Here is a 25,700-nt window from a genome sequence, read left to right on the forward strand (position 1 = left end):
CTTTTTCACTTAGCCTACAGCAGAGTGGCAAAAAGCTGTATGGTATTTTGTGCACACATAGCTAGTAGTGTATTTCTTGTTCTCTTTTATTTTCAGTAAGATGATCAACTTTTCAGTGCCAGATACCATTGATGAGAGAACAATCAACAAGAAGAAACTCACACCCTTCACAATACAGGTACTAAAATGTGAAAAGGTTCTTTGTTTCTTTCTCTTAGGATGCTTTGATATAATCACTTAGAGTAAAGGCTGGAGATACCATAGCCCTTCCCAACACAATCAGGAAGAGTTATCTGTGGCAAAGTGAGATGCTCAGCTTCCCTCATAAAAGCACAAAAACCTTTATTTCTGTTTGTTTCCAAACATATGAGCAATCTGACTAAGCAAACTGTGTTTGTATTTGTGCTTAACCCAAGGTATAATGTTTGCCAGTTCAGAGCTTAAGTTGCCTTTGTGGTAGATGCCATACATATGCAAGAGCATCCAGATAACAGGCTGACCAGTTCCAGCTGGAGTAGCCCTCAGGAGGCTGAACCTCACATCCAGGGTCACACAGTCATGGCCATGAACTTGAATTCACAGCTGCTGTGTTGCAGGTTGATGTCCTCACCAAAATATTAATTGTGATCCAGGAAGTCCTGTGGTGTGCAACGTGTCTGAAAGGGTTCCATAGCCTTGTCCTCCTTTTACAGTCCATGCTATTTCACCTTAAATACTGAATAATTTCTTTATTTCTATTATGTGCACATGTATATGATTAAAAAATTGGACTAACCCCCCCTAATTTTCACCTCTTTGTAGTTTATCTTGCACAGTAATATGTAGCATGATATTTTTATATGAACAGCATTGATGTATCTGGATACAGAATATAAATAGATATATGGGATAGATATGAACCTAACCTAGTTTAGCTCTCAGCTACTCTGATTTGATGGAACATTGGCCAGGCTTAAGTATGCTCAGAAGCCATTAAATTGGATTTTTATGCTGTATACCACATTTTTCAGTTCTAATCATTTTGGTCAGCAGCATAGCTTAGTGATGCAGCTCAGATCAATCCCTGTCACATGTAGACATGATTTGATCAATATAGCTTCCACTTTAACTTAACCCTTTTACAGCTGTCTGGTGGAGAAAAGGTAATTAATTTGAAATGCTCCAATTTTTCTAGCTTATGAGAATTTACATTATATCTCTCTCTGAATTTTGTATCTAATCAAATCTACGTCATGCCAGCAGTGATGAAATTGATGTGAAAAATTGCAGATCTGTTTGATAAATTATATTTTCCAGACTTCTTTGCCTGCTTTACTTGCCCTCTGTTTATCAAGTCACTTATATGAATAGTGTAGACCTACAGGTCAGATTTTCTTAAACCCTTTGTTTTTACTGGGAATGAAGTGGTAAAGCAACATAATGTTCCTGAACCATCACTTTCTTTCTGTCCCTCACAGTGAATCACCCCGTCCCTCTGCTTCCACTGAACAGTCCCAAATCAGGACTCCATACTCCAAAGTTCAAAAAGAAAATATCCAGGCTTAGCCAGTTCTGACCCTGGCAAAACTACGTAAAAAAGCTCAGTAGCTTTATTCATAATGATTCCTGTCATTGTGTGCTTTTTGTATACATTTCCAGACAGCAAATTATTTGTTTCTGAAGTTAAGGCTTTTGCGTAGTACTTAGAGAGAGCTGAGCCTGGAACATACACTGGTCAGCTGGGTTGTAGCTCTCTCATCACTCCGTGTGTGCCAGGCAGAGAGGAGGAGAGCTTGCCTCAAGCTGTAGCTAAATCTGCACTTGAACATATGTTTGTGCATTGGCTTTAACTTATATTGATAACCAGGGCTGAGCCAGGGCACCACTGTGAATGCAGGTGTCAGCTCTCCAGTGCCCTGTGATATGGTGTCTTTCAACTTTGCCAAAGAGGTCCTTTCCATCTTTGTGTTGGGACCCAGAATTTACTTGTAATCCCAGGAGATTCTGTGTTCTTTTTCTCACCCAGTGTCTTTACACACATCTTTACACACATGCATTCACAGTGAAGCTGCTCACATTTTTCACTACTGCTCCCTTCCAGTATCCTCAGCTCTACTGTTACTGCATCATTCGTAGATTCTCTTCTTCCCCTAGGAAAATCTGAACCTGGCCCTAAACTCTGCTTCAGCCATTGGGTGCCATGTTGTTAACATTGGAGCTGAAGACTTAAAAGAAGGGAAACCTTACCTGGTTTTGGGTCTTTTGTGGCAAGTTATCAAAATTGGACTCTTTGCCGACATAGAGATCAGCAGGAATGAAGGTATGTGTGGCTCTTCATTTCAGTGCTCTACTGTTATCACTGAACAGCCTTTAGGATAAAGCTCTTATTAAAAAAGTATTACTTCATTTTTTGCTTCAAGTATTTGTTGTCTGTCTTCTGACTGCTCTAATGTCCCTTAATCTTCACAAGTTTCAGCACTCCAAAATCCAAGTTGGTGTGTAGGCTTTTATGTGCAAAACTAATTTCATGCTTTTGGGGTCAGGAATGATGGTTTACATCCAGGTATGTTGGTGGTTTGGCCCTAAATGTGGGATAAGGAAATGCTACACTGCATTCAGGAATTCAGGAAATGCTACACTGCATTTGCTCTTTTGTTGCTCTTGATTGCCAAAGTTCTCGTCTTAGTTTGTGAAATCAGAATGATAGAATCAGAATAATTAAGGCTGGAAGGAACCTCTGGAGATCCAACTACCATCCAACTACCCACTTACAGCAGTGCCAGTCTCAAGGTTACATGTTTGCTAAGAACCTTTTCCAGTGCTCTACAGGAAGCTTATTCCAAAGCCCAACCATTCTTGCTGTGATTTTTTTCTTATATCTAGTTAGATTTTCCCTTCCTATGCCTTTTAACTTCTTATCCTTTTGCTGTGCATACTGGGAAAATACAGCTCTGGCCCCTCTATAGTTGTTGAAAACAATACCAGTTCCCCTCTCAAGTCTCTTCCCAGGTTAAGGTCTCTTTCCCAGGAAAAGGTTCTTTTCCTATCCTTTTATCAGATATCAGTGACTCCAGCCCAACTATCTTGGTCTCCCTCCATTAAGCTTCCTGCAGTTTGTCAATGTCTCTCTTGTACAGAGGGATCCCAAACTGGACACAGCACTCCAGATGTGTTTCAGCAATGCCAAAATTCTCTATTAAACAGCTTCAGTGTGAAGCTGTGGGTGTGTACATGCATCCACATGGCTTCTTACCTTGCTCTTCCCCATGCCTCTGGATAGTGTGCTTAACCAACAGTGGCACTTCTTTCCTCCAGTACCAAGCAGGTGTTACCTTCATTGCTTCACCCCCTGCAAATTTCTATCCCTTTCATAGCCAGACCCACCAGTTCCCAGAGTTCCCAGTTTCCATTCCATTTTAGGTAGCCTTACCCTGCTTAATTATTAGATTTTTTCCTCTTCTCTTTCACTTCTCAACACAGACTTCAGTTTGTCACGGTAGACAACCCAAGATCTTTCTGATTTCTTTTCAGTTTCTCTCTTTCCCTGACTGATAGCCTTTCTCTGCAGCAGTTCCAGGTAAAATTCCTCTTTTTGAATATAAGACAATGAGCTCCCATGAGCATATGGTATCAAGGCAATAATACACAACCTCTTGGAATACACTAATGTCATGTTTGATTTTCCCCTGGTCATATCATATGATGGCTCAGAGTAGCTCAGAAGTCATCTAACACACTCAGGTTGTACTCATCCTGTGTTCATATAGGCTTTTAGCTAATAGCAATAATTCATATTATTTCCCTAGTGAATGTCTTTGAACATGGCACTATTAAATTACATTCCACTTTTTATTACTGTCATCTGCTTCTTTCTCTCTGATATCCTGATTGTCCTCTGTATTGACTATGCCACCTAGTGAATATCATCATCAAATTTTTAGCACATTGCTACTATTTCTGCCAAGGTAATTGATGCAAAAAAAAAAAAAAAAAAAGTTGAAAACATTAATCCAAGCATCAGTCCATGACCACAAGAATCCTTCTTCCAACTTCTCTCAGTGTTAGCGTTGTTCTCTTAATAAAGTCCACTGTTTACTTCAAAATGCTTCTGTTAACTCCTTCTGGCTCAGTTTAACTCCATAACATCCTATATCAAGTTATCTCTGGAACCTCAGATAAAGTAGGTCTCCACTGTTTCCTTATGTAGCAAATCCATATTTCTTTCAAGGAATGACAAAATATATTAAAAGGTCAGAGTAATGTGACACACTCTTCCTTTTTATCATATTAACAAATAATTTTCATGTTATTAGTTGTTCTTTTCAAAACTTGTTCTAAAGCTTTCCATGCTCCAGAGATGAGCTGAGCATCCTGCAGCTGCATGTATCAGCCTCCTGCCTCTTCCTTCTATCATGAACATAATTACTGTTATTTTTTTCTATAAAAATAGGATTTCTTCTGCAGTTCACAGATGAGTTAACCATACTAGCCCATGAAGTCATGTAGAAGTTCTTCAGAATACCTGTGTGGATTCAGTTTCAGTGTGAAGGTCACAGATCTCTTTCAGCTAAGCTGCAGACTGTGTTCATTTTTTCATTCCCATCTTGCCCCTGTGCTTAACATCATCCTCTTTTTATTAAGATCTGAGGCAAGGAAGCTGGGCAGACCACACTGAAATTTTCTTGCATTTCTACATGATCCACTACTAGATCCACAACTACCAGCTTGTCCACATTTTATTGATGTGACCCTTTTTCTGTTCATGTCTTCTGTCATGCTAACCCAGCTTGAATTTTGGGAACACTTTGGTTGCTCGCTTTTAGAAGCAAAATGTGCAAGAGAAAAAATAGCATATGTTCTCCTCTATGAGTATCCACAACATAATTAATTTTTGCTTTTTTCCCTTCTTAGCCTTGATTGCTCTTCTGAGAGAAGGAGAGAGCCTGGAGGATCTGATGAAGTTGTCTCCAGAGGACCTGCTGCTGAGGTGGGCAAACTATCACCTGGAGCATGCAGGATGCAACAAAGTCAGCAACTTCAGCTCTGACATCAAGGTATGAGCAACACTGACCAACAATAACAAAACAGCAGCTCCACATCCGGATCCCTGTCCTCCAAACAGGGATTGTGCACTAAAACAATCCCAGCAGTGGAGACTGCTCTGGAAAATACATGGAGCTGGGTACAGAAAATCATTTTATTGGGGTTTACCTTTCCACTCAGTAGTATTCCTCCTCCTCCCAACTTTCCAGTCATCACTGCCAGGCCCAGCACATCAGATGCCTAAGTAAGGAGTGGACTCTGGACAGGGCATATGGACTCTGCTGCATTTTCAGTTTCCTGCTTCTGTTGCTCTCCTCCTTCTTAACTGTCCTTAAATGCCTCTTGACCTGGCTTTGGAAAAGGTTCAACCTTACCCAGACATGTAACTAGATCTAGGGCAAGAGGATGGGGCTCTTCCAGTTCCCACACCTGATATTTCCTTCAGCACAGCATCTGGGTTATGTTCACCTCTGTCCCAACCTTTGCTGTAACAGAGCATGCACTTCTCTGAAAGTTTTAATTCAGTGGAATTTCCATAATAATATAACTAGGTGAGGAGACATTTGCAAGGAGGAGTCTTTATGCAGCATATTTCTTATACTTGGGACTTCATGAGCTTATGGGTGCAGATTTCAGCGGAGCTTCCTCTGTAGGACTTTCATCCTTCCTAAACAGATGTATTTGAGCCTCAGTGGTGCACACTGATGATTTTCAGACACTAAAGCTCAGCCAGCATCCCAGGGCTTTAAGAGGCATCCCAGGGAGGGTGTCTGAGCTGTCTTTCAGGTAAACCAGGGGTTGGCCAGGACACTGAGCTCACCAGCCACTACCCAACCTGCCCATTCCCAACATGGGAAAAAAGCCTTGTTCCTGAGGTGCCTGGTTGTACTGAAGCATGAAAAGTCATTCACCAGGGCTTATTTGACATACAGAAAAAGAACAAACAGGGAAGGCAAGTGGAAGGTCTGAGAGTCATGTTTGACAATGCAGTTTTTATTGTAACAAGGTTTTTTTGTTCACTGGGTAGAGGTGACTGGAGAATGTCCAGGAAAAGGGAAAGGAATGCAGTCTTTCCCATCTTTCTGTAGGCTGCCTGAGAGGACTATAAGGCGACAAGTCAAAATTCTATCTGCAACTGAAAGATAAATAGTGTTTTTCATATTTACAGTGGGAAAATAAGGCACATGTTTACCTCTCAGAGTCCAAGACTTCAGCCTTTAGAGCTGCTCTCTAATTTAGTGTGCCTCCCCACCCCAATTCTGTTATAAATAACCACTTCCTAGGTATCGTGCGTAATAATATAGATGTATAAGATCCTAGATAATTCAGGTAAACAGATTTATATTTTGAAGAATATTAGTTGGGCTAGTTAGTCAAGTCCCCACATGCCACACATGTAACTTTATTTTCAGTTTTTTGAGGTATTTATGAAGTGCAATTAATATTTTCCACACATGGAAGCAACCTTACCTTTTACAAAAGATTAAAAGACACAGCATGTTAAATCCTTGCCTTGTTCTTGTCCTCTTGCCTGAAAAATGCTGATACTGTTGTTGGTTTTAACTTTTGCCTTGAAAACTGTGCTTTTTCTTCCATAACTGTTCCAGCGTTGCTTTGAAATCTGATTTAAACATCTGCTTTCTCCTGCGTTTTCTTTTATTCATTGCTCAGCCATCTAACTTCTACAGCATTATAAAGGTATGCATTTTCTTACCTCTAATTTAATGTTTAGATTAAGTAATTTCTAATACCTCTTTGTTGTTGCTGTCCTTTTTTCTAAGTGCAACACACAGCATTTTCCCTCGTGTGTTGAGTGTTCTGCAGCATGTATATATTAGCTTGGGGAAGAAATCTGGCAAATGTAGAATAAATTAGGAATTTCTAAGTGCTTCTTCCAGTTTAATTAATTTAATCCATAGAATAGCAGATTCACAGAGTGGTTTGGGTTGGAAGGGACTTTAAAGATCATCCAATTCCAATCCCCCTACCATGGGCAGGGACACCTCCCACCAGACCAGGTTGCTCAAAGCCCCATCCAACCTGGCCTTGAACGCTTCCAGTGAGGGAGCAGCCCAATAATTGATGTAATAAAAACGAAGCATGGAGGCACATTGTTCAGGGGAGCACTGGCACGCAAAACCTGAGCTTTAGATGTAATTTTCCCCTCCTTTAATTTCTCTGTCACAGGACTCCAGAGCTTATTATCATTTGCTAAACCAAGTTGCCCCCAAGGGAGATGAAGATGGCATTCCGGCTATTACTATTGACATGTCAGGATTAAGGGTAAGATGAGATAAGTTTAGAGTAAATGCCAATATTTTCTGTCTGTTACTTGCATTGCTGGCCAACAGAGAGTTGCACAGGGATGCCAGAACAAGGAAAATCTGTTTAGCATTGCAACATGATCTTGTATTTCAGAAATTAAGGCTTTCAAAGAATCCAATAATGTGTTTTGCCTTTTGTTAGATATTATCGTGAGAAACTTTAGCAACCATTGAACCACACTGATAAACTACTACCATGTAACAGGTATATTTAAGTACATTTATTTGGGAATTTCTTCAAACATCCCATCTTATAAGGACTACAACTGCAAAGGCAGTATGGTGAGATAAAGCCCATCTGAAAACACAGACGTGATGCTAGTAACAGCGAAAAAGGAAGCAGCTATAAATCTGACAAGGACCTGCTTCAGCAGCCCCACACCCAGCTCTGCAGGCAGACAGCCTGAGTGGGTCTGACGTGCAGTGCCAGGTGGTGGGGTGAGGCTGATGGCCCCTTTTCTGCTGTCCCAGGAGAAGGATGATGTCCAGCGAGCAGAGTGCATGCTGCAGCAGGCAGAGCGCCTGGGCTGCCGGCAGTTCGTCACGGCCACCGACGTTGTCCGGGGGAACCCAAAGCTCAACTTGGCCTTCATTGCCAACTTGTTCAACAAATTCCCTGCCCTGCATAAGCCAGAGAACCAGGACATCGACTGGGGCTCTATTGAAGGTAGGGAAAATGCAAATAAAGGGTGTTTCTGGCCACCTGTGCCACAGTATCCTCGGTTCTGAGTCGGTGACATGTTAACCAAACCTTCTGTCCTGCAGACATACATTCACTGCACCATTAGCACAGGCAGTCTTCAGAAAAGGAAGCTGCTCCTTGCCTGTGGCTTCATCTATTTTGGAGGCCTGTTCTCTAGATACCACATGTTAAAAGGCAAAAAAATGTTTGTGGGAAGCCTGAGCCATTATAGACTGTTGCGTGTGCTTGTTATTTGAAATTAGAGTTAGCCTGGCATTCCCTTAACTGAGAATATAATTTAAAAATCAGATCATGGCAGAAACCTGCTGCCTGCTTGCTCTGGGGTGGGGTCAGCATCGCCATTTGTGTGGATCATTTCATAGAATCATAGAATCAGCTCTGTTGGAAGGGATCTCTGAGATCATCAAGTCCAACCCTTGATCCACTACCGCTGCGGTTTCCAGACCATGGCACTGAGTGCCACATCCAGTCTCTTTTTAAATATCTCCAGGCTTAGCTTCTTCCTCAGCCTCACAGGGAAACTGGTCATGCTTAGGGAATGGGCTGTTCTTGAATTCTCGAAGGCATTTTAGGGCCAATCCAGCTAAATACTCTAATATAGAGGGCATGAAGAAATATTACAGCTGCACCATGCTCTCTTAGTTCAACCAGTCTCTCCTTTCTATTTATGGTTCAGTGTGCTGTAAAGTCTGAGTTATGGTTTCATCGCAGGGCACTAATTTTACTGGAGTGCTGTGTTTTTGCAGGCCTGTTGAAAGCTGTATCTGTTTTTTTAGGTGAGACAAGGGAAGAGAGGACATTCAGGAACTGGATGAACTCCCTGGGTGTTAATCCACGTGTAAATCACTTATATAGGTAAGAAGAGGTATTGCATTTGCTCCAGATCATAAATACAGTCAGAGAATTGTTTGCAAATACATAAGAACTTTTGGACTCCATAAGAATATATGATTTTTTTTTAATATTTTTTTTCTGTAAGGAAACTGAGTTTTCCTCTATTAACAGTTCAGTTGGATTCTTTTCCTCTGTTGATTGGGCATCTATCTTTTTATTGTTTTCAGTGACCTGTCAGATGCCTTGGTTATCTTCCAGCTCTATGAAAAGATCAAAGTGCCAGTAGACTGGAGCAGAGTGAACAAGCCACCGTATCCTAAACTGGGTGGCAACATGAAGAAGGTACAAAAAACTAGAATAGTATCAATGCCTTATCCTCAGAGGATGTCTACATCATTTCAAATATCAATGTGGGCACTTGTGTTGCTCTCAGGTCCCACGTATGGTTCATTAAATGATATTTTGTCTAACCAGTGAAGAATTTTGATACATACACTTGACTCACTGGCTCTGTTGACAGGTGAACAATTTTTGTAATGTAAAAAGACTTGACATCTTTTATTTCAATATTTAAAAACTATATTTGCAGACCATTTTTGCTACTGTCTTAGTCGCCAATTATAATGCAGCTTTGCCATGAGTCATATTGCACCAGATTAATTGCAGGTGTCTGGATCACTGCCCTCCACACCAGATGAAGACAGTGATGTTAAACATTCTTGACTAGATGCCCCAAGAACCAATTGCAGAGAGCTGTTGCTAAATACAAAGGTTTCTCCCAGCTATCTGGATGAGTAATTCCATCCAGTTAGGCCCGAGCGATTAACTGACCTAAAATATTGACTAGGACACTAATCCTTTGTCTTAGTGCAATGCCACAACAATGGAGATACCCATGAGCCAGAGATTCTTATTTTCCAGTGTAAGCTGTTTTTCAGGCCCTGATGATGAAGTATAACATTTCCTTCTATGTTAACTGTTTCCCATGGTATTTTGGGGATGGAACTGGCTACTAGTAGTCGAACAGCTGTATCACCACAGAGCCCCAGAGCTCCTGTTTGCCCAGGAGGATCTGGGTGATGCAGTCCAAAGAATTTAAAGTAACATTGTCATGTCTTCTTTTTTTTTCCTATATTTTTGAACTGCTCTAATTGACTCTGTCATTAACAGCTTGAAAACTGCAACTACGCAGTGGAACTGGGCAAGAATAAAGCCAAATTTTCCCTTGTTGGCATTGCTGGGCAAGATCTGAATGAAGGAAACCATACTCTAACACTGGCCTTAATCTGGCAGCTGATGAGAAGGTAGGGCACAAACTTCAAGGTGCTTTGCTATACTCAGTCTGCATTGCAATAGTTTTCTGGTGGTATCACTGAGAAGCCTCTACAAGCTACAGCTTTCTCACTCCTCTGTTTGCACTTACACACAGAGTAACCTTTTTGTCCTGGTTCAGGCCAGGATAAAGGTGATTTTCTGTCTTGTACTTTTGCTTTCAGCTAAGTCTCTTGTAAGTAGCTGCACTTGCTGAAATTAACAGCAAGTTCCTCAGACAGTGTCTGCTTCTAGGACTGATAATACTTGATGTTTGTAGTTACAGCTACAGAGCTGAGAACACTGCTCAGTTCTGAGGAACATTTTGCCCTCCAGAAGGAGTAAAAAGGTCCCACCTGCAGCCCTCCTTTGGGGAGAAACAGACAAGATAGATGCCAGAATTGACCAAACAGAGTATTCCATCCCATGCACGTCATACTCAGTATAAATCTGAGGGATCATGAGAGTCAAACCCCTTCCCTTCCTTCCTGCATCCCCTTCTTTGCCTGTCCTGTCTCTAATTGACATCCTGGGAGGATTCCATCCGTTCCTCTGCCTGTGGTCCTGATCCATGCCATCCTGAATCTGTGTGTTCCTGCCTCCAGCTCCTGACTGGTGCTGACTCCAGGAGTACAGCCTGGACTTTCCTGGGGCTGCCCTGCAGCCTCGGTGGTGGCATGAGAGTTAATGGGGGAAAGGGGGGAGGAACATGGTATCAATTTTTCCTGTATATTTGTATATATTTAGTAGTTTTTCCTATTTATCACTACTGTTTCATTGAAGTTGCGGTGAGTTTCCAACCCATAAGTCTCTCTCCCTTATTCTCTCTGCTTTCTTTATCGGGGAGGAGAGGGGGATTAATGGAGAGCATCTGTTATTTGGTTTAATTGCCAGGCCAGTGTTAAACCCTGACTCTTTTGCTCGGTCCTAGTTAGGGATGTGATCAGGAAGCACGTTATGATGTGGGCAAGGCCATTACAATCAGCTCATGCAGAAGATTATTATTGGCACTACCTGTGTAACATGAATAAATAAATGTTCATTGCATGGAAGAGAGAAAAAGAAGCTGAAAGGTCTCTGTATCAGGGAATAGAGAGAAAGTACTGGAAACAGGGAATTGATGTGGAAGTTTTATAATCTGCTACCTGAATTGGATGCAACTCAATAGGTCTCCCCACTTATTGTAATTCTGTTTGTGTTTGTGTAAGAGCTCCACAGCTGCATGTGAAGAGACCCAGTGGTTAGGTACTGAATACAGACTAAATTCAGTCAACAAGCAATGTATAGGTGATTAGTCTAGGGATGTAGTGATTACTTGCCATCAATTTGGGATGTCTCTCCCAGGTGTATGTTGACATACAAGCAAAATACTCCAGGCTTGTGTTTGTGCAGAAGGTCAGTCTTAGATTAGCATAACAATTCCCTTCTGGCCTTAAAGTCAGTGATTATATTTTTAAACAGTATGAGAACCAGTCATTTGCACTCAGACCCACTAGGAGGGACCCTGTAGGAATTCAAAAATTTTTGATGGTCCCAGAACAGTGCTTAGGGAATTGGGGATGAATTAGACCCATTAGAATAATTATCATGTTATGATATAATTCACATACACTGTGAGTGTGTAGGAAGCAGAGGAATATCAGGTCCAGGAGGACTATTGGAGTGATCCCAGTCAAGCTGCAAACATACAGAACAGTTCAAAAGTTATGGTAGATTCTGAGCAAATGCAGGTATTTTGGCTTTTCTCTTAAGGTACACCCTGAATATCCTTGAAGACATTGGTGGTGGAGAGAAAGTGAATGATGAAATCATTGTCAGCTGGGTCAATGAAACGCTGACTGCAGCTGGGAAGGATTCAACCATCTCCAGTTTCAAGGTACATTTCTTTGTTGGAAGTCTCAACTTCAGAATCTCTTATTCATTGTGTTTGTGTGTAGGTAATACACATATATAAAGATGCACACACATATGCATACACACAAACACAATATTGTATGATGTAATCAGATATATAGTTTGATTATTTTTCATTCCCTTTAAAAGGTGTTACACAGATTTTATTCGAGCATCTTTATTTTGAGAAGGTAACAGAAACATGATTTGTGCATAAAACGAAACCCCCTGAATGCCACTTTGATGTAAGCAATCAAAGTATGGAGCCAGAAATGATGACTGGAATTAAAATAAAACTGCTGGGTTGTTGATTATTAAACAACAGCAATGACAAACAATGGCATTTAAAAGTAAAATATCAATACATTTATAATCTGGTAGTACCATTCAGGGGTACCTTGCTCTGTTTTGCAAGGTACTGTATAAACACAGAGACAGACCTATTCCAGAGAGCTTCTGGTTTTGCTAACTTATCTGCAACACTTCCCAAGCTGGGGAACACTCAGTGGATGTAAATCAGGAGTTTGCACCAGGCAAGGACAGATCCATCAGACTTCATGTAATGAGCTCAGGAGTCACACAGCTGGTCCCCCTCACACCTCCTATCAGTAGATATGTATCAATGTCATCTCCCCACAGGAAGAAAATTCACTAGCCCAGCACCCTATCTTTTGATTTAGTGATGTTTTATCCATTGGGGAAAAAAAAACCAACAAAACTTGGAAGAGTTCTTAGACTGCCGTAAATGAGAAATGATGCTAAGCAGCCCTTTGTGAAGATGTAAATGGTATTTCACTGAGCTGTCCATTTCTCCTGAGCATAGGCTCTGGCTTTGTGGAAGATCTGTCATCCTGTTCTTGCATCTAATAATATTTTTCATCTCTGCAGGATAGCAAAATCAGCACCAGTATGCCAGTCCTGGATCTCATTGATGCCATTCAACCAGGATCAATCAAATATGACCTCCTAAAAACAGAGGACCTGAATGATGAGGAGAAACTAAATAATGCTAAGTATGTTCATGCCAAGTGACACTTAACACAAGTTACCTGCTCAGGCTTGCCTGATTCTGTCTTTGAAAACTGCTCTGCTGTCATCCTCATCTGGCACAGCCTCAGAGCTGAGAAATACCTCGAGTCAGAGGCATGAAGGCTAGAAGTTAGGCAGTAAAAGAAACTATCAATGGAAATGAAGTGTGTAATGTAATAATTCCTGCTTTATAATTCCCTTGAAGGGAGGAAAGCCACTTGGCTTCACAAGCTCCTATTTTTTCTTATTAAATTTTTTTTTTTTCAGAGATCAGGGAACAATGCCAACAACAGTGAGCCATCAAAACCAGTGATTAGAGGTCGTGATACCTTTTTAGTCATATACAAGTGAAACAAGGGCATATTTAAGAGAGAAGGGGGAGGACAGGATTCATGCCTGAAAAGCTGGTTTTATGGATGTGGATATTGATTTTTTTTTTTCCCAAGAGCAAACCATTTCCTAGCAGAGAGACAATCCTGAGGGCATCTCCCTTGCCTTTCAGAGTTATATGGATGATATGGATGACCCCCTGGTTTGATCATTGGTTTAGCTTCTGTTTTGCCATGCAGCAACTACAAAAGAGAAAAAGGTGACTGTATGGCAATCAGAGCAGCCATGATTTTTAGAAAGACTTTTCCCACTGTTCTTTTTCCCTTAACTTTCCTACCATCTGCTCTCTTTCTTTCCTTCCAATCCTAGTTGTGCTTCTCTATATATTTAATTTCTTCATTCCTCTGATGATGTTTTCTTCTTTTCCCCTCCCTTTCTCCCTACTCCAACATATTTCCTGTATTTTGAGAAGAATTTCACAAATCTATGTGCTATTCAGTGGGAAAAACATGGGATTTTCTATCTTTTTTCATGAAAAAATAGAAAGAAGAGACATAGTGTAGAACAGACAGTAACTGTGCAACAGTGCACTCTGAGCAGGGAGATGAGAAGGTCAGCTTGCAAATTCTAAGTATAAGTCAAACAAAAGAGAAATCCCTGAATGTTGACTTTCCAGCAACACTGATCTCCACCACCATCACCCTTTTGCTTTCCATCCTCATTGATTTGTTTATGTGCAAAGACCGAGTTGCAGAGACTGAGGGGGAACAAGACCAGAATGGCTGGTTGTGAGGATAATCTTTCAGGGGATGGAAGACTATGTATTTCATACCAGACTTTGACCTGCAGTCTCCCATGCTGCAAATAATCAGTGCTGTAACCTTCAGGGAACACACTCTACCTTTTACTTGGAATTAGCTCTTAATTAATCTGATACATTCTTATAGAAAGGAATGTACCATACATTCCTATAGAAAGTTTTAATCTTGATGAATTAGTAAGAAATGTCCCACTGAAGTACTGATCATCTAAAAAACTTCTTAAAAGGGGGAAATGAATGCTACTGCACTAAGTTATTTCTTTGTTTTGTGTCTTTCACTCCTGCAATGCAGATACGCCATCTCTATGGCGAGAAAAATTGGAGCAAGAGTCTATGCCCTTCCAGAAGACCTGGTTGAAGTCAAACCCAAAATGGTCATGACAATGTTTGCTTGCCTTATGGGAAGAGGCATGAAGCAAGTTTAAAGCACAAAGGACTTGCACTGATGCCCCATATTTGCCCTTTTGATTCCCTCAAACTGGATGCTCTTCTCCGATCAAGAAAATACGCAGGGTGCTCATGCTTTTAAGGCATGAATGTGATACATGGTTCCAGATAATACAAAAGTTGTGTGTCCACGTGTATGCAGGAATTTTTTTGTTTGTTTTGAACAGTAATATGTGCTTGATTTCTTTGCCTTATTTTCCACTTTGCTAGATATATCCATTTCATATTCCTGAGTAAGTTTTCAATAGTGAGGCCGATACATATCCTTGTATTAATGGATACCAGGGTTTTCTGCCAGAGGTCACCTTTGCCTTGGAAGGTACAGACAGCTTGTAGGATTACAAAATGTTATATCCTGCTTCTGGACCTGAAAATGTCTTCATGCTTCTGGTAGCATTTTCTGCCATACTTTCCCTCAGTTTGCACCTGGGATAACAAAACGGGTTTCCCCATCAAATGCAAGTATTAGTAACTATATTTTGGGAATGGTAGGATCCTCTTAGGAAATTCTTCTGGGAAGAGAGAAGTGTTTAGAGTCTGCTATGTGTTGCTGGTATGTGAGCTGAGCAGTACTTTTCCCTGTAAGTTATGCCTCTGTCATCAGTGCCATTACTCACAGAGTGCATTACTACTCACTGCAAAAAACATACCATAACTCATTCCTCCAAGAACACCCAAACTCTGAAACCTGTGCAAGAAATGCTCTCCAAAGAATAACTTTATGCCGTAATTTTTATGTCACTATACACTTGAAATATAAGCAGATTGCAACACGTGGTAGAAACCATGTGAAGGAAACTCGGAGGCTATACTTAGTAGCAATAAGATAAGAAGTGAATTAAAAGGTTCCAGGATGACATATTTATGTAGTGAATAAAAATTAATTTCTGTTAACTTTACAGACTTGCACTCGAAGGGCTGTGGCCCAGATTCAGGAGAGCATTTACATGTATGCTTGCCTATGAAACACATACTAAAATGCTTCCCTGAACCCAGGCTGGCATCCTCAGTGGAGCTGAATCAGCATAGCTTTGCAGCTAACAAGATGCTGTCAATTTGCCTCAGTCAAAGGCCTAGCTCTGTCTGTGGATAGTCAGTGGGATATATTTGCACTGAATCTCTTCCTTGGCACGAGTCATTTACTGTTCTGGCCTTTCTGTGGAGGTGAAATGCAGAAGGAAGGAATTTTGCCTTAACGCAATCCCCTTGACACAGTCTCAGTTCCCTCCCTCTCTCCCTGCCCCCTTCCCCTCCAGCCCCTTCAGAACTGCCTTAAGAAAGAACAATATTCAATGACATGAGAAGTCTCCAAATAAAATGTTCTATAGAGCCAACTGTGTAGTCTTTTTTTTAGTTTTTGCTTTTAGTTTTTAGTAATGCATGTGCTAGTGGGTATATATATATCATATATCTGAAATAGGGACAGATTTTAAAAAAACCAACATACTGTGGGCATGTTAAGGATGTGTTTTCCATATTGCTATTGAAACCACAGATTGCAGAAAGCTGGGAGAATATTTTTCTGGGTCATTTCTGTACCTGCCACTCTGACACATTGTCCAAAATGGGACACTGCTGGCTGGAGCTGCAGCCTGACCCAGTATGATTGCCTCCATCTGGCACAATACTTGTCATCCTCTTTCTTTGCTCATACACCCATAAATTTTGTGAGTTTTGTGTATCCTGCAATGCAAGTGTGCCACTAGACTTCTGTACTAAAAGTCAGGTCCTGTTCTTAATATTATCTGGCATTTGTTTTCCTCTCATAAACAGCATCCCAAGAACCATTCTGTCTGGTCACAATATTTCCTAGGGCTGGCAGAGGAGGAGAATATCTTGACACGGAGTATCAGCCCCAGCTATTGCCCAGTGAGGAGAAATTACCAGGGGGTGGCCCCTATGCACCTCTTCTTCCTTCCAGGTGTAGGAACCAGTGTTGCCATACAAAAGGGGTGGCAATGAAGAGGTGGGTGCTGTTCCCTTATGTTGTTGACCTGGGATTCCAGGAGGCAAAACAGGGATAAGAAACTGCAGGCAGAAACTGTGAACACAATGGGATGACCACGGGGGAGCAGTCTCTTCTTCTAAGTAACCAGTGAGAGGATGAGAGGGAATGGACTCAAACTGTGCCAGGGGAGGTTTAGATTGGATATTAGGAAAGATTTATTTACTGAAAGGGTTTTCAGGCACTGGAACAGGCTGCCCAGGGAAGTGGTGGAGTCACCATCCCCATTCAAAAACCATGTAAACATGGCACTTCAGGGCATGGTTTAGTTGGCATGGTGGGGTTGGGTTGACTGTTGGACTTAACGATCTTAGAGGTATTTTCCAACCTTTTTGCTGTTATGATTCTATGTATTTTTTGTGTGCTACACACATGTGTATGTTCACAAACTGGAGAGGCCACCTTTATCAGGATAGACAGTGTAAATCTGAAAGGTTCATGTAATCCTGCTTGAAGTCAGCCCTACTCTGGGTTCCTTGTCTCAGGACTCAGGAGTAGACATGAGAGGTGAATTAAATGACAGATGGAAGTTGGTACCAAGTGGAGAGTGGAACAATTTTTCTTGGTCCCAAATGAAGGCTGGTACTTGCTATCCCAAGAGAGAGGGATGGATTTTTAGACACAGCATTTCACATTCACCAGCCTTTAGTAACTCTTCTTTTTTTTTTTTTTTTTTTTACTGAGGGGGGGGAGGATTTTTAGAGGAGCCTGCTGAGGCAGGCAGGGAAAGGAGGGTTTTACACATCATGCTTTTCCCATAGGCAAGATGTAGGACTTCAGGGTCCCTGGAGATGGAAGACTGCTTCTAGCTCAGGCTCTGGAGGAGGGTCAGATGGTGTACACTGTTATTTGAAGCATATTTTGTGAAGGAGGCTGCTTTCCCTCCTCCTCAGCATCGCAGCACTGGAGCCAGGCACCCTGCCATCTCCCAGCCCACCCAGTCCCCTGCATTTTGGGTCACTCTCTCTGTACCCCAACCTGCAGCTCTACAGCATCCCTGAGCCCTGCCACCAGCCCTGGCACCTGTGCAGCAGGGACAGATAACCACGAGGTGGCAGTCCTCTATCTGCTCTTCAGAGATTGACACCCGAGAGCTACGGAAATGTTCTCTGGGAAATGGGAGGAAAAATGGGATATTTAACCCTAGGCAAAATGCTAGCGACTGTCAGCATGTAAAAGGAGTAAGTGCTGGTGGCAGTGATACTATAGGAAATGCCTTAACAGATTTTCACCCTTATCTCTATAATCTCCTGTGAAAAATAAAGCTGTCATGGACCCAAAGGTGTGAGAATAACCATATTCTTGGTACAGGAGTATGAAAATTTAAATTTTCAGTGCATTTCTATTTATTTAGATATTCTTGTTTTGGTGTGGTTTGTTTTTTTTTTTTTTTTTTTTGCTTTTTTTTTTGTTGTTGGTTTTTGGGAGGTTTTTTTTGGTTGGTTGGTTGGTTTTGGGTTTTGTTGGGTTTTTTTGGGGGGGGTTTCTTTTTGGGTTTTTTTGTTTGTTTGTTTGTTTGGCTTTTTGTTTTGTTTTGTTGGGTTTTTTTTGTTTTTTTCAGCCTGTAAGAAATATCCCAGCAGCTTCTGAAGGGGTTAAACCCATGACAAACACTAAACAGCAAACAACAACACCAGGATTTGGAATTTTCTGCTGCTGCTTTTCTCCAACTTTTTCCCATCACTCTTAGAGAAAGCAGCTGTCTTTGGGATTCACTCCCAAATCAAGTTGGCTTTGTAAGCATTTCTATTATTGATTTTCATTGCACAATTAATCATAATTTTCAAGGCTTCAAAAAGGCTGAGACATTTATATGAATAAAAATAAAGCATCAGCAGTTAGACTAAGTAGGAGGAAAAAAACGTGAGGGAAATCAATCCTTGTGCTTCAGGCTACAGTCTGATCACCAGATGGACTGTGAAGGAAATAGCCCCCCATAGTGTACTAGAGCATAATTAGGAGCATGATGAGGATTTTACACCTTCTTGTAAATCATCTATCCTGGATAGAAAGAATCTCTCCTGCCTTTAGAGAGGGAATAGGAAGCAGTATGGCTGGATACTGTGCTCTTGGACAGATAAAGTCATGTTTCTGCTTCCTCTGGAGATAGAACTGAACCAAGACCCCAAGCTGAGGTTCCAAGGGCAGCTTACTTCTGCTGCCAGCCTGAACAAAAACTTCAGGTCTTGGTGTCCATTGCTGCCTGGACATGCAGCAGCTTTGGTCTGGCTCCTGCTTCAGAAACCCTGGTCCTGCTTCAGGACCGTGTTTCTGGTAGATGGCTCAAAAAAACCACATGAGCAGCACTAGTCCTACAACAGTTACCCAGTTACCACTGATTTCATCTTGATGGAAAAATGGACCCTGGTGCCTCTGCTCTTGCAAACCCAAATGTTGTGTTGCCACTGGAACTCTCCAGCTCTCTATCTTCTGCTACTTTTGGCAGCTTCCTCTGTCACTGAGAGAATGGACTTGTTAAGAATTTGGGAGCATTTTTCTCCAAGCTGCTCAGGCTCTTTAAGTCCAATATTTCTCAGGCAAGCAGAGAGCAGGGTCACTGGATGCCTGAGCTTCATTGCCTGCTGAGGGGTGAGCAACGACAGAGTTAAAATTTATTCAGAACCCAGCAGCTGTCCAAGAAGCAAGGCAGTAAATAGGGGAACACTGCATACTGGTGAGGTGATAGATTTTATGTAGCTGAGTGCAGGCAAACTCTGAATTAGGAGCAAAATAACTTAGTAACATTCTCATTTTGTTCATGTTGTACTGGGCTTTGAGCAATTTGGTCTAGTTGAAGGTATCCTCGGACAAGTCAGAGAGGTTGGAACTAGAGGATTTTTCAGATCCTTTCCAACCTAAACCATTCTATGATTCTATATTTTATATATTCTATATATCCCAATATATATATTCTATATATACTTGTATGTATGCTATATACCAATACCCAGTGGTAGTTCTCTTCTGCCACGATGAAATGGGTGTTGTCCTCCTGATGGTTCATTTGTTGCTCAGGAAGTGATACACAACTCTGAGGTAAAATTGTTGTTTTTAACAAATTTTTAATCACCCCTTATTTACTTACTGCACCTTGATCACTTTTTAAAGTCAACAGCATCGTACAAAAAACCTAACTTACTCCCAGGGTGCAAGCTACTATTACTATTACAGGTCCAAAGAAATGTCCAAAGAAAAGCCAGAATTCCCACAGGTCATGGGCTCAGAGTTAATGATATGCCTGAAATGTGTGAAAAGGGCAGAAAGTTATGCAACCAGCCATGCAGATAAACACTGACTTCCTCAGGGCAGGCACTCATTTAGTGCACGTGTTAAGGATCTAAAGGAACACAGCAATGAATGGCTATGAACACACAAAGCACGGAGAGAAACCCCAGAAAATCACCAGGGAAGTCTCCTAGGAGGTCATTGACATGCTCGGTGCTGCTTTGATTCACAGAGGCAGAACACAAATATCCCCCTGCCAGGCTCTTCACTGCAACCATGAAGTTTGCCAGGCTCTTCACTGCAGTTAAAGCAAACTGGACACCTCAGTTGGGTTGGCACGTGTTGGTTTGGCACTCAGGTGGGGCGATGCCTTCTTAGCAGCCCCTCAGTAAGATGTCTTCTCTTGGTTTTGCAGCCCTGGAGCAGAACATCCTGCAGATCTGAGAGGTGGTGGATAAGCCTTAGGAGCATCAACCTCTCCATGACTTCTCCTCAAGACCTGTGTCTGCTCAGGTGCTAGTGAAACAGTCCAGTGGTTAAGTAACATGCCAGTGAAAGCCTCAATCAGCCACAAAAGTGAAAACCAGTCAGGATCTCTGAGGAAGGATGTAGGCCCTCACCACAAGCACTCCCTCCACTGCCTGCTGCACCATCAAATTACATTCCATACTAGGGAAAGGTGGCTGCAGTGCTCGTGGTCCTGGAGCAGGTCCAAAGGAGGGCAACCAGGCTGGTGAAGGGACTCGAGCACAGATCTTATGAGGAGAAGCTGAGGGAGCTGGGGCTGTTCAGCCTGGAGAAGAGGAGGCTCAGAGGAGACCTCATCACTCTCTACAACTCCCTGAAAGGAGGTTGTAGCCAGGGGGGGGTTGGTCTCTTTTCCCAGGTAACTCTCAGCAAGACAAGAGGGCACAGTCTCAAGTTGTGTCAGGGGAGGTTTAGGTTGGACATTAGAAAGAATTTCTTTACTGAGAGGGTGATCAGGCATTGGAATGGGCTGCCCAGGGAAGTAGTGGATTCTCCATCCCTGGAGATATTTAAAAAGAGACTGGATGTGGCACTCAGTGCCATGGGCTGGTAACTGCAGTGGTAGTGGATCAAGGGTTGGACTTGATGATCTCTGAGGTCCCTTCCAACCCAGCCAATTCTATGATTTTATGATTCTGTGATAATGCTTCAGCCACCATCCTTCTTAGACCAGCATGGGGCAAAGTCTGATGCCCAAGTGGTGATCAGACTTTGCCCAACAGTCAAATGCCTCTAGAAGCTTCCCAAATTCATTGCTGGATCCAAATTCGAGGAATACAGGTTCTGCTAACTGTAGAGGTTGTGAACTGTGCTAATGGAACCTGATTTGCCAAGCTTTACAGCACGTGGGAACAACGTATTTGTACAGGCTCAGCCTCTGCTGGCATCCATGAAAGAGCATGGAGTTCTCAAAGCATGGTCCCTGGATGCAGGTTGCAGAAGCTCTCAGCACAAATGTCCTCAGATGCCAGAGAAGTTGCACCATCCTGGGCCAGGGCAGCCACACAACAGTGTCACTGCTTTTCTTTGGGGTCTGCAACTGCAACACTGAGAATGCGTGGCGTGGTAAGGAAGTTCACCTCTCCCCTTCCCCAGCCCTGGATGGGTAGAAGAAAAGTCAAGTGCCTGTTCGGATGCATTTGTACAAGAACTGTTCCTCTGGGAATACAAGGAATCTCTCTGCAGTGTGGATTTGCTTGCACAGATTGATGGTCAGCACAGGCTGAGAGTGAGCCAATGCCTGTCTAAGCTGGGGACCACACCAACTGAGAAGGGTGAACAAAACAGGGCTGGAGCTTTGATCCTTGGAACTTTGCTTCACCAGCATTCTCAAACAGGTCCTGGAATCCCCCAAACAAGTCCCATCACTGTCCAAAACCTCAAAGGAAGGTCCCATTCTTCCAACATCTGACAGATGCCATCCAAGAAATGGGAGCAAGCACAAGCAGTGCAGAGAAGAGCAGTGAATCCTGTTGATGCACTCAGAGACAGACAGAATGCATCACTGCCCTGTGGCTGATTGCATTCCTGATATGTACATACATACCTATGTACAGAGAGAGGAAGATGGGTGTGCATCCACCTGCCTGCACCTTAGTTAAAGTGTACTCTCTGCATGTGGTACTTGGAACACCTTCCAGCTCTGCATATATATATATATATTTATATTTTTTTAAACAAAGTTAAACTTGATTTGCAAGTGGTCCTTTTTAGGATCCTGGCAAATATCTGTTGGCAATAAGAAAACATAAGTGACTTAGCCAACATGTTGTTTGGGTAGGAGCTGATAATAGACCATCAGGTAACAGAGCTCATGAGGAATGTGTTTAGTACAGACATCTCCTCACGTTCCCAAATACAACATCTTTCTCTCTGCTGACTCTGGAAAACTGCAAGAAGAGGAGAATAAGAAATGAACAAAGTAGGCTGGCATAAATGAGTTCTTCAAGATGCAAAGTGAACATGTATTTTCAGCCTCTGTTCACACCTAGCAGCCACGACTGAAACACTGCCTGTACAGCACCCAAGGATGAGACATCTGTTTCCTCCCATGTTAACACATAAATTTCTGTCCCAGGTTGCATCTGATTTTTATGCTTGGGAATGACATGAGGGAGAAATGCCAGAACCACAGAAATTTAGACTTAGTCCAGATTTCTCCCTTCTGGTGGCTTCATGGGCTGCAAAATATTTTCCAGAATGAAATGACAGAGGTTGGTGACATTGGCCATGTATGTAAATGATCACAGCATCCTACAGAGATTAATTGGTTCATGAATAAAGATGAGGAGCTGAGGTGTGCAGGGAGAAATCATTTATCAATTATATGCCTTAGAAAACTGAAAGATGATGCGGCCTTAACGGCTGAATGGTTTTGAAAGGGGGACTTGTAAATTGAGTTCTAATTCTGTTCTGCTGAATTCATAATAAAAAGCTGTTAAACTAATTGCATCTTTGTGTGGTTCATGAGCAACAGCACTCAGCTCCATTGCACAGCAAGTAACAGAGATCAGTTTAGTTAGATTTTAGTTGTCCTTTCCCTCAAGTAGGAACGATGCTAACCAGTTAGCCTTGGCCTCATCAGTAGCAAAAATGCACAAAAAAAAGGGCAAAAGCCTGTAAATGTTTTTCAGGAGATTGATTTTGTATTTGAAGCTGAATTTAAAGAACCAAGAAGGCTCACATCGACTGACTTGGCTTTTTTTATTCTGCTTCAGTCACATGGACACATCAGCGTGATTACCAATCCCTGGAGGGACTCATTGCTGATTAGCTGGAAACAAAAGGATTCTGGAGGATCAAAACAATAGCAGAATACGTTAATCCCAAAGAGCTGAAAGGATCTGAGGGATGTGGCTGGTGATAACAGCTGACCTCTGCTCCTCCTGCCCCTTCTGTATGCTTGTTATCAGGTTCACTGTCAGGAACAGACAGTCCCGACCTAGTATGGGCTCTGGCACATGCTGAAATACAGGCTTAGATCTGAGAATCAATGCAAGATGAGGCTTATTATTTAAAATCTTGCTGCTGGATGCTGTGCAAGCCCCAGGATCAAAGTGGATAGATGCACTTAGGTCTTGGCTGAGCTTAGAGGAAATCTTGTGACACTTGGTTGTTGAAAGCCAAGGGTGCCACAGATGGAGTCACTGGAGATTATTCAGTGTCACTGCTACAACTGCTTGAGACCATCTGGCTGCAGTTCAAGCAGTTCTTCCTTTGACTTGTTTTATCTGACCATGTTCTGGGGTCTGGATCTCCTTGAGCAGCAAAAGCAGCTGCAGGAGCCCAGCATGATGGCCAGGCACAACCCAGCATCTCAGTGTATGCTGGTGCAGAAGGTCCTTGAGCAATGACAGATACCCTGACTTAGATGGGACATGGGAGCCTGGTGTCCTTCTGATGCCACATTTGCAGGTTCAGCTAAAAGAGTGGAAATATCTCTTTAGAATTGGCTTCAAAGTGTGATTATACTTTAACAATCAACACAGTAATGGCACAAGGAGGTTTTATTTACTGCCAGTCCTAATTCCCACCTGCGTAGTTTTCAACAAAGAAATCAAGAGACTTCTTTGTTAATTATCTGCTCTGAAAACTGGCACCTGAGTCCCAGAGCCACTCAAAAAGTTAACAGAAACCAACACAGATCAAACTGCCCCCCACTACTGCAAGGCTCCTGGTCAACTCTGCTGCAGCAAGGCTTGCAGGCAGCAGTTCAGCATGGCCCACGTAGGAGTAGCAATTACTACAGATGCAGCAAAACCTTTGAACTCAGCCAGATTTTTCAGCCAAGCAGCATTTCATCAGGGAATGCTGATTCATCAGAAGCAATAAGTGTTGCTGGGAAGGCTCAATTTTGATGAATTTCCCAATTAGAGAAAATTATATTTGTTCAAGAAAGGAAGCTTTCAAAGAGCTGAAACCTCCCCTTGTAACAGTTCCTAAATTCAGTCTTATTTCATCCAGGTCTTAAAAATAGAGCGTAGAAATGCAAATAAGATTTTAATAAAATTGTGAAAAAGCCTTGAAATTGAGTAAAAAAAATCAACAACGCTTGAAATAATAAAAATTAACTGTTTTGATTAACTCAGTTGTTTTTTATAGTCACCCTTCACAGTGTTTTTTAAGATGACGTTTTTCTCCCCAGCTTATGTGGGAAATAGTTCACAGCAGTTCTTGAAGATTAAGAAACAATTTACTGTTATAGGTAGAGGAAGTTAATCTTAATTTATCACTTTTGTGGCCCAGAACACCACATATTCCATCTGACCATAGCAAACACCTGAAGTGTCCAGGCTGAGGAAGGGAGAGAGAATCCATGAGATTCACTGGAGTAAACACAGCCTCCTGCCTCTGAAAGTGCCAGCCCAGCTCCAGTGGCTATGAAGAGAACCAGGAGTTCCATGACCCTCTGAGATATCCAGAGGAGGTCACAGATGAATTGCTCTGGAGAATTGCTCACTTCTGTGCAGTGCAGATACAAGTGGCATGAGGTGACTTGCTCAGGTGTAGTGGTCTGTACTGGGAAGGGCTAATGTGAGAGAAAGGGAATCTCTCTTCCTAAAGGGATAAAATGAGAAGATAGGGGCAATGTCAACTTAAGTCAAAGGACAAATGATAAACCCTAACAGCTGGGTGGAAGCAAGGAAGATAATACTTAAGTCTGGAGTCTAAATACATCCCCATCCCTTTCTTTCATCAGTCATGCTGGTTTTGGTTTTTTTTAACTTATTTTCTGCCTCGGCACAGCTAGAGCACTCCTCAGCAGCTCAAGGGGCTTTTGGAGTAATCACTGTAGAGGTGGTTGCTCATTAGAGCAAGATGCAGCCACACAGTATATATGGATCATAAGGAAAAGGAAATCTGACCTGCACAGAGCCTGCACTGTCACAGAAATTGTCTTTGTGTGTGATGTGTGTCAGAGCACAAGTGTCTTTGCAAGGAGAAACCTCCACATTTTCAAAAATAAGCCCACTTCATGGAGGTGCTTACAGGCCAGGAACCATATTTTAGACACCCAGATCTGAACAGTTTGGGTGCTGCTGGTGGGGCAGTGGTGCTGGGATGGAGCTGTGGGGGGTGTGGAGCTGCAGTTCAGTCAGTCAAGGCTGGTGGATAAGGATGGTGAGGAGGATGTTGTCTTCATTGCTTAAATACTAAGGAAAGGGAAAAAACAAGCAGAAAGGTGTTTGAAATAAGCAATTTCCAGCACATGCTTGAGAGACAATTGAT

At 42.2% G+C, this 25,700-nt stretch overlaps 1 protein-coding gene across 4 annotated transcripts in view; it reads left to right on the forward strand.

Moving 5' to 3' along the window:
• The window catches only part of LCP1 (lymphocyte cytosolic protein 1), a 51,782-nt gene extending 35,735 nt beyond the window's left edge, over nucleotides 1-16,047 (forward strand). For 2 of the 4 annotated variants that reach the window (XM_071739502.1, XM_071739497.1), the window contains exons 6-17: nucleotides 97-178; nucleotides 2,134-2,299; nucleotides 4,891-5,033; nucleotides 6,694-6,720; nucleotides 7,210-7,305; nucleotides 7,818-8,013; nucleotides 8,826-8,904; nucleotides 9,111-9,225; nucleotides 10,054-10,187; nucleotides 11,947-12,070; nucleotides 12,976-13,100; nucleotides 14,559-16,047. In XM_071739502.1, coding sequence (XP_071595603.1) covers nucleotides 97-178; nucleotides 2,134-2,299; nucleotides 4,891-5,033; nucleotides 6,694-6,720; nucleotides 7,210-7,305; nucleotides 7,818-8,013; nucleotides 8,826-8,904; nucleotides 9,111-9,225; nucleotides 10,054-10,187; nucleotides 11,947-12,070; nucleotides 12,976-13,100; nucleotides 14,559-14,691 — 1,420 coding nt within the window. In that variant the 3' untranslated portion in view covers nucleotides 14,692-16,047. The remainder of the gene's footprint in view (nucleotides 1-96; nucleotides 179-2,133; nucleotides 2,300-4,890; nucleotides 5,034-6,693; nucleotides 6,721-7,209; nucleotides 7,306-7,817; nucleotides 8,014-8,825; nucleotides 8,905-9,110; nucleotides 9,226-10,053; nucleotides 10,188-11,946; nucleotides 12,071-12,975; nucleotides 13,101-14,558) is intronic. The other 2 variants (XM_071739521.1, XM_071739512.1) reach the window with 1 other exon arrangement.
• Nucleotides 16,048-25,700: the final 9,653 nt, after the last annotated feature.

The sequence above is a fragment of the Heliangelus exortis genome, chromosome 1, assembly GCF_036169615.1.
Source record: "Heliangelus exortis chromosome 1, bHelExo1.hap1, whole genome shotgun sequence".
Lineage (NCBI taxonomy): Eukaryota > Metazoa > Chordata > Aves > Apodiformes > Trochilidae > Heliangelus > Heliangelus exortis.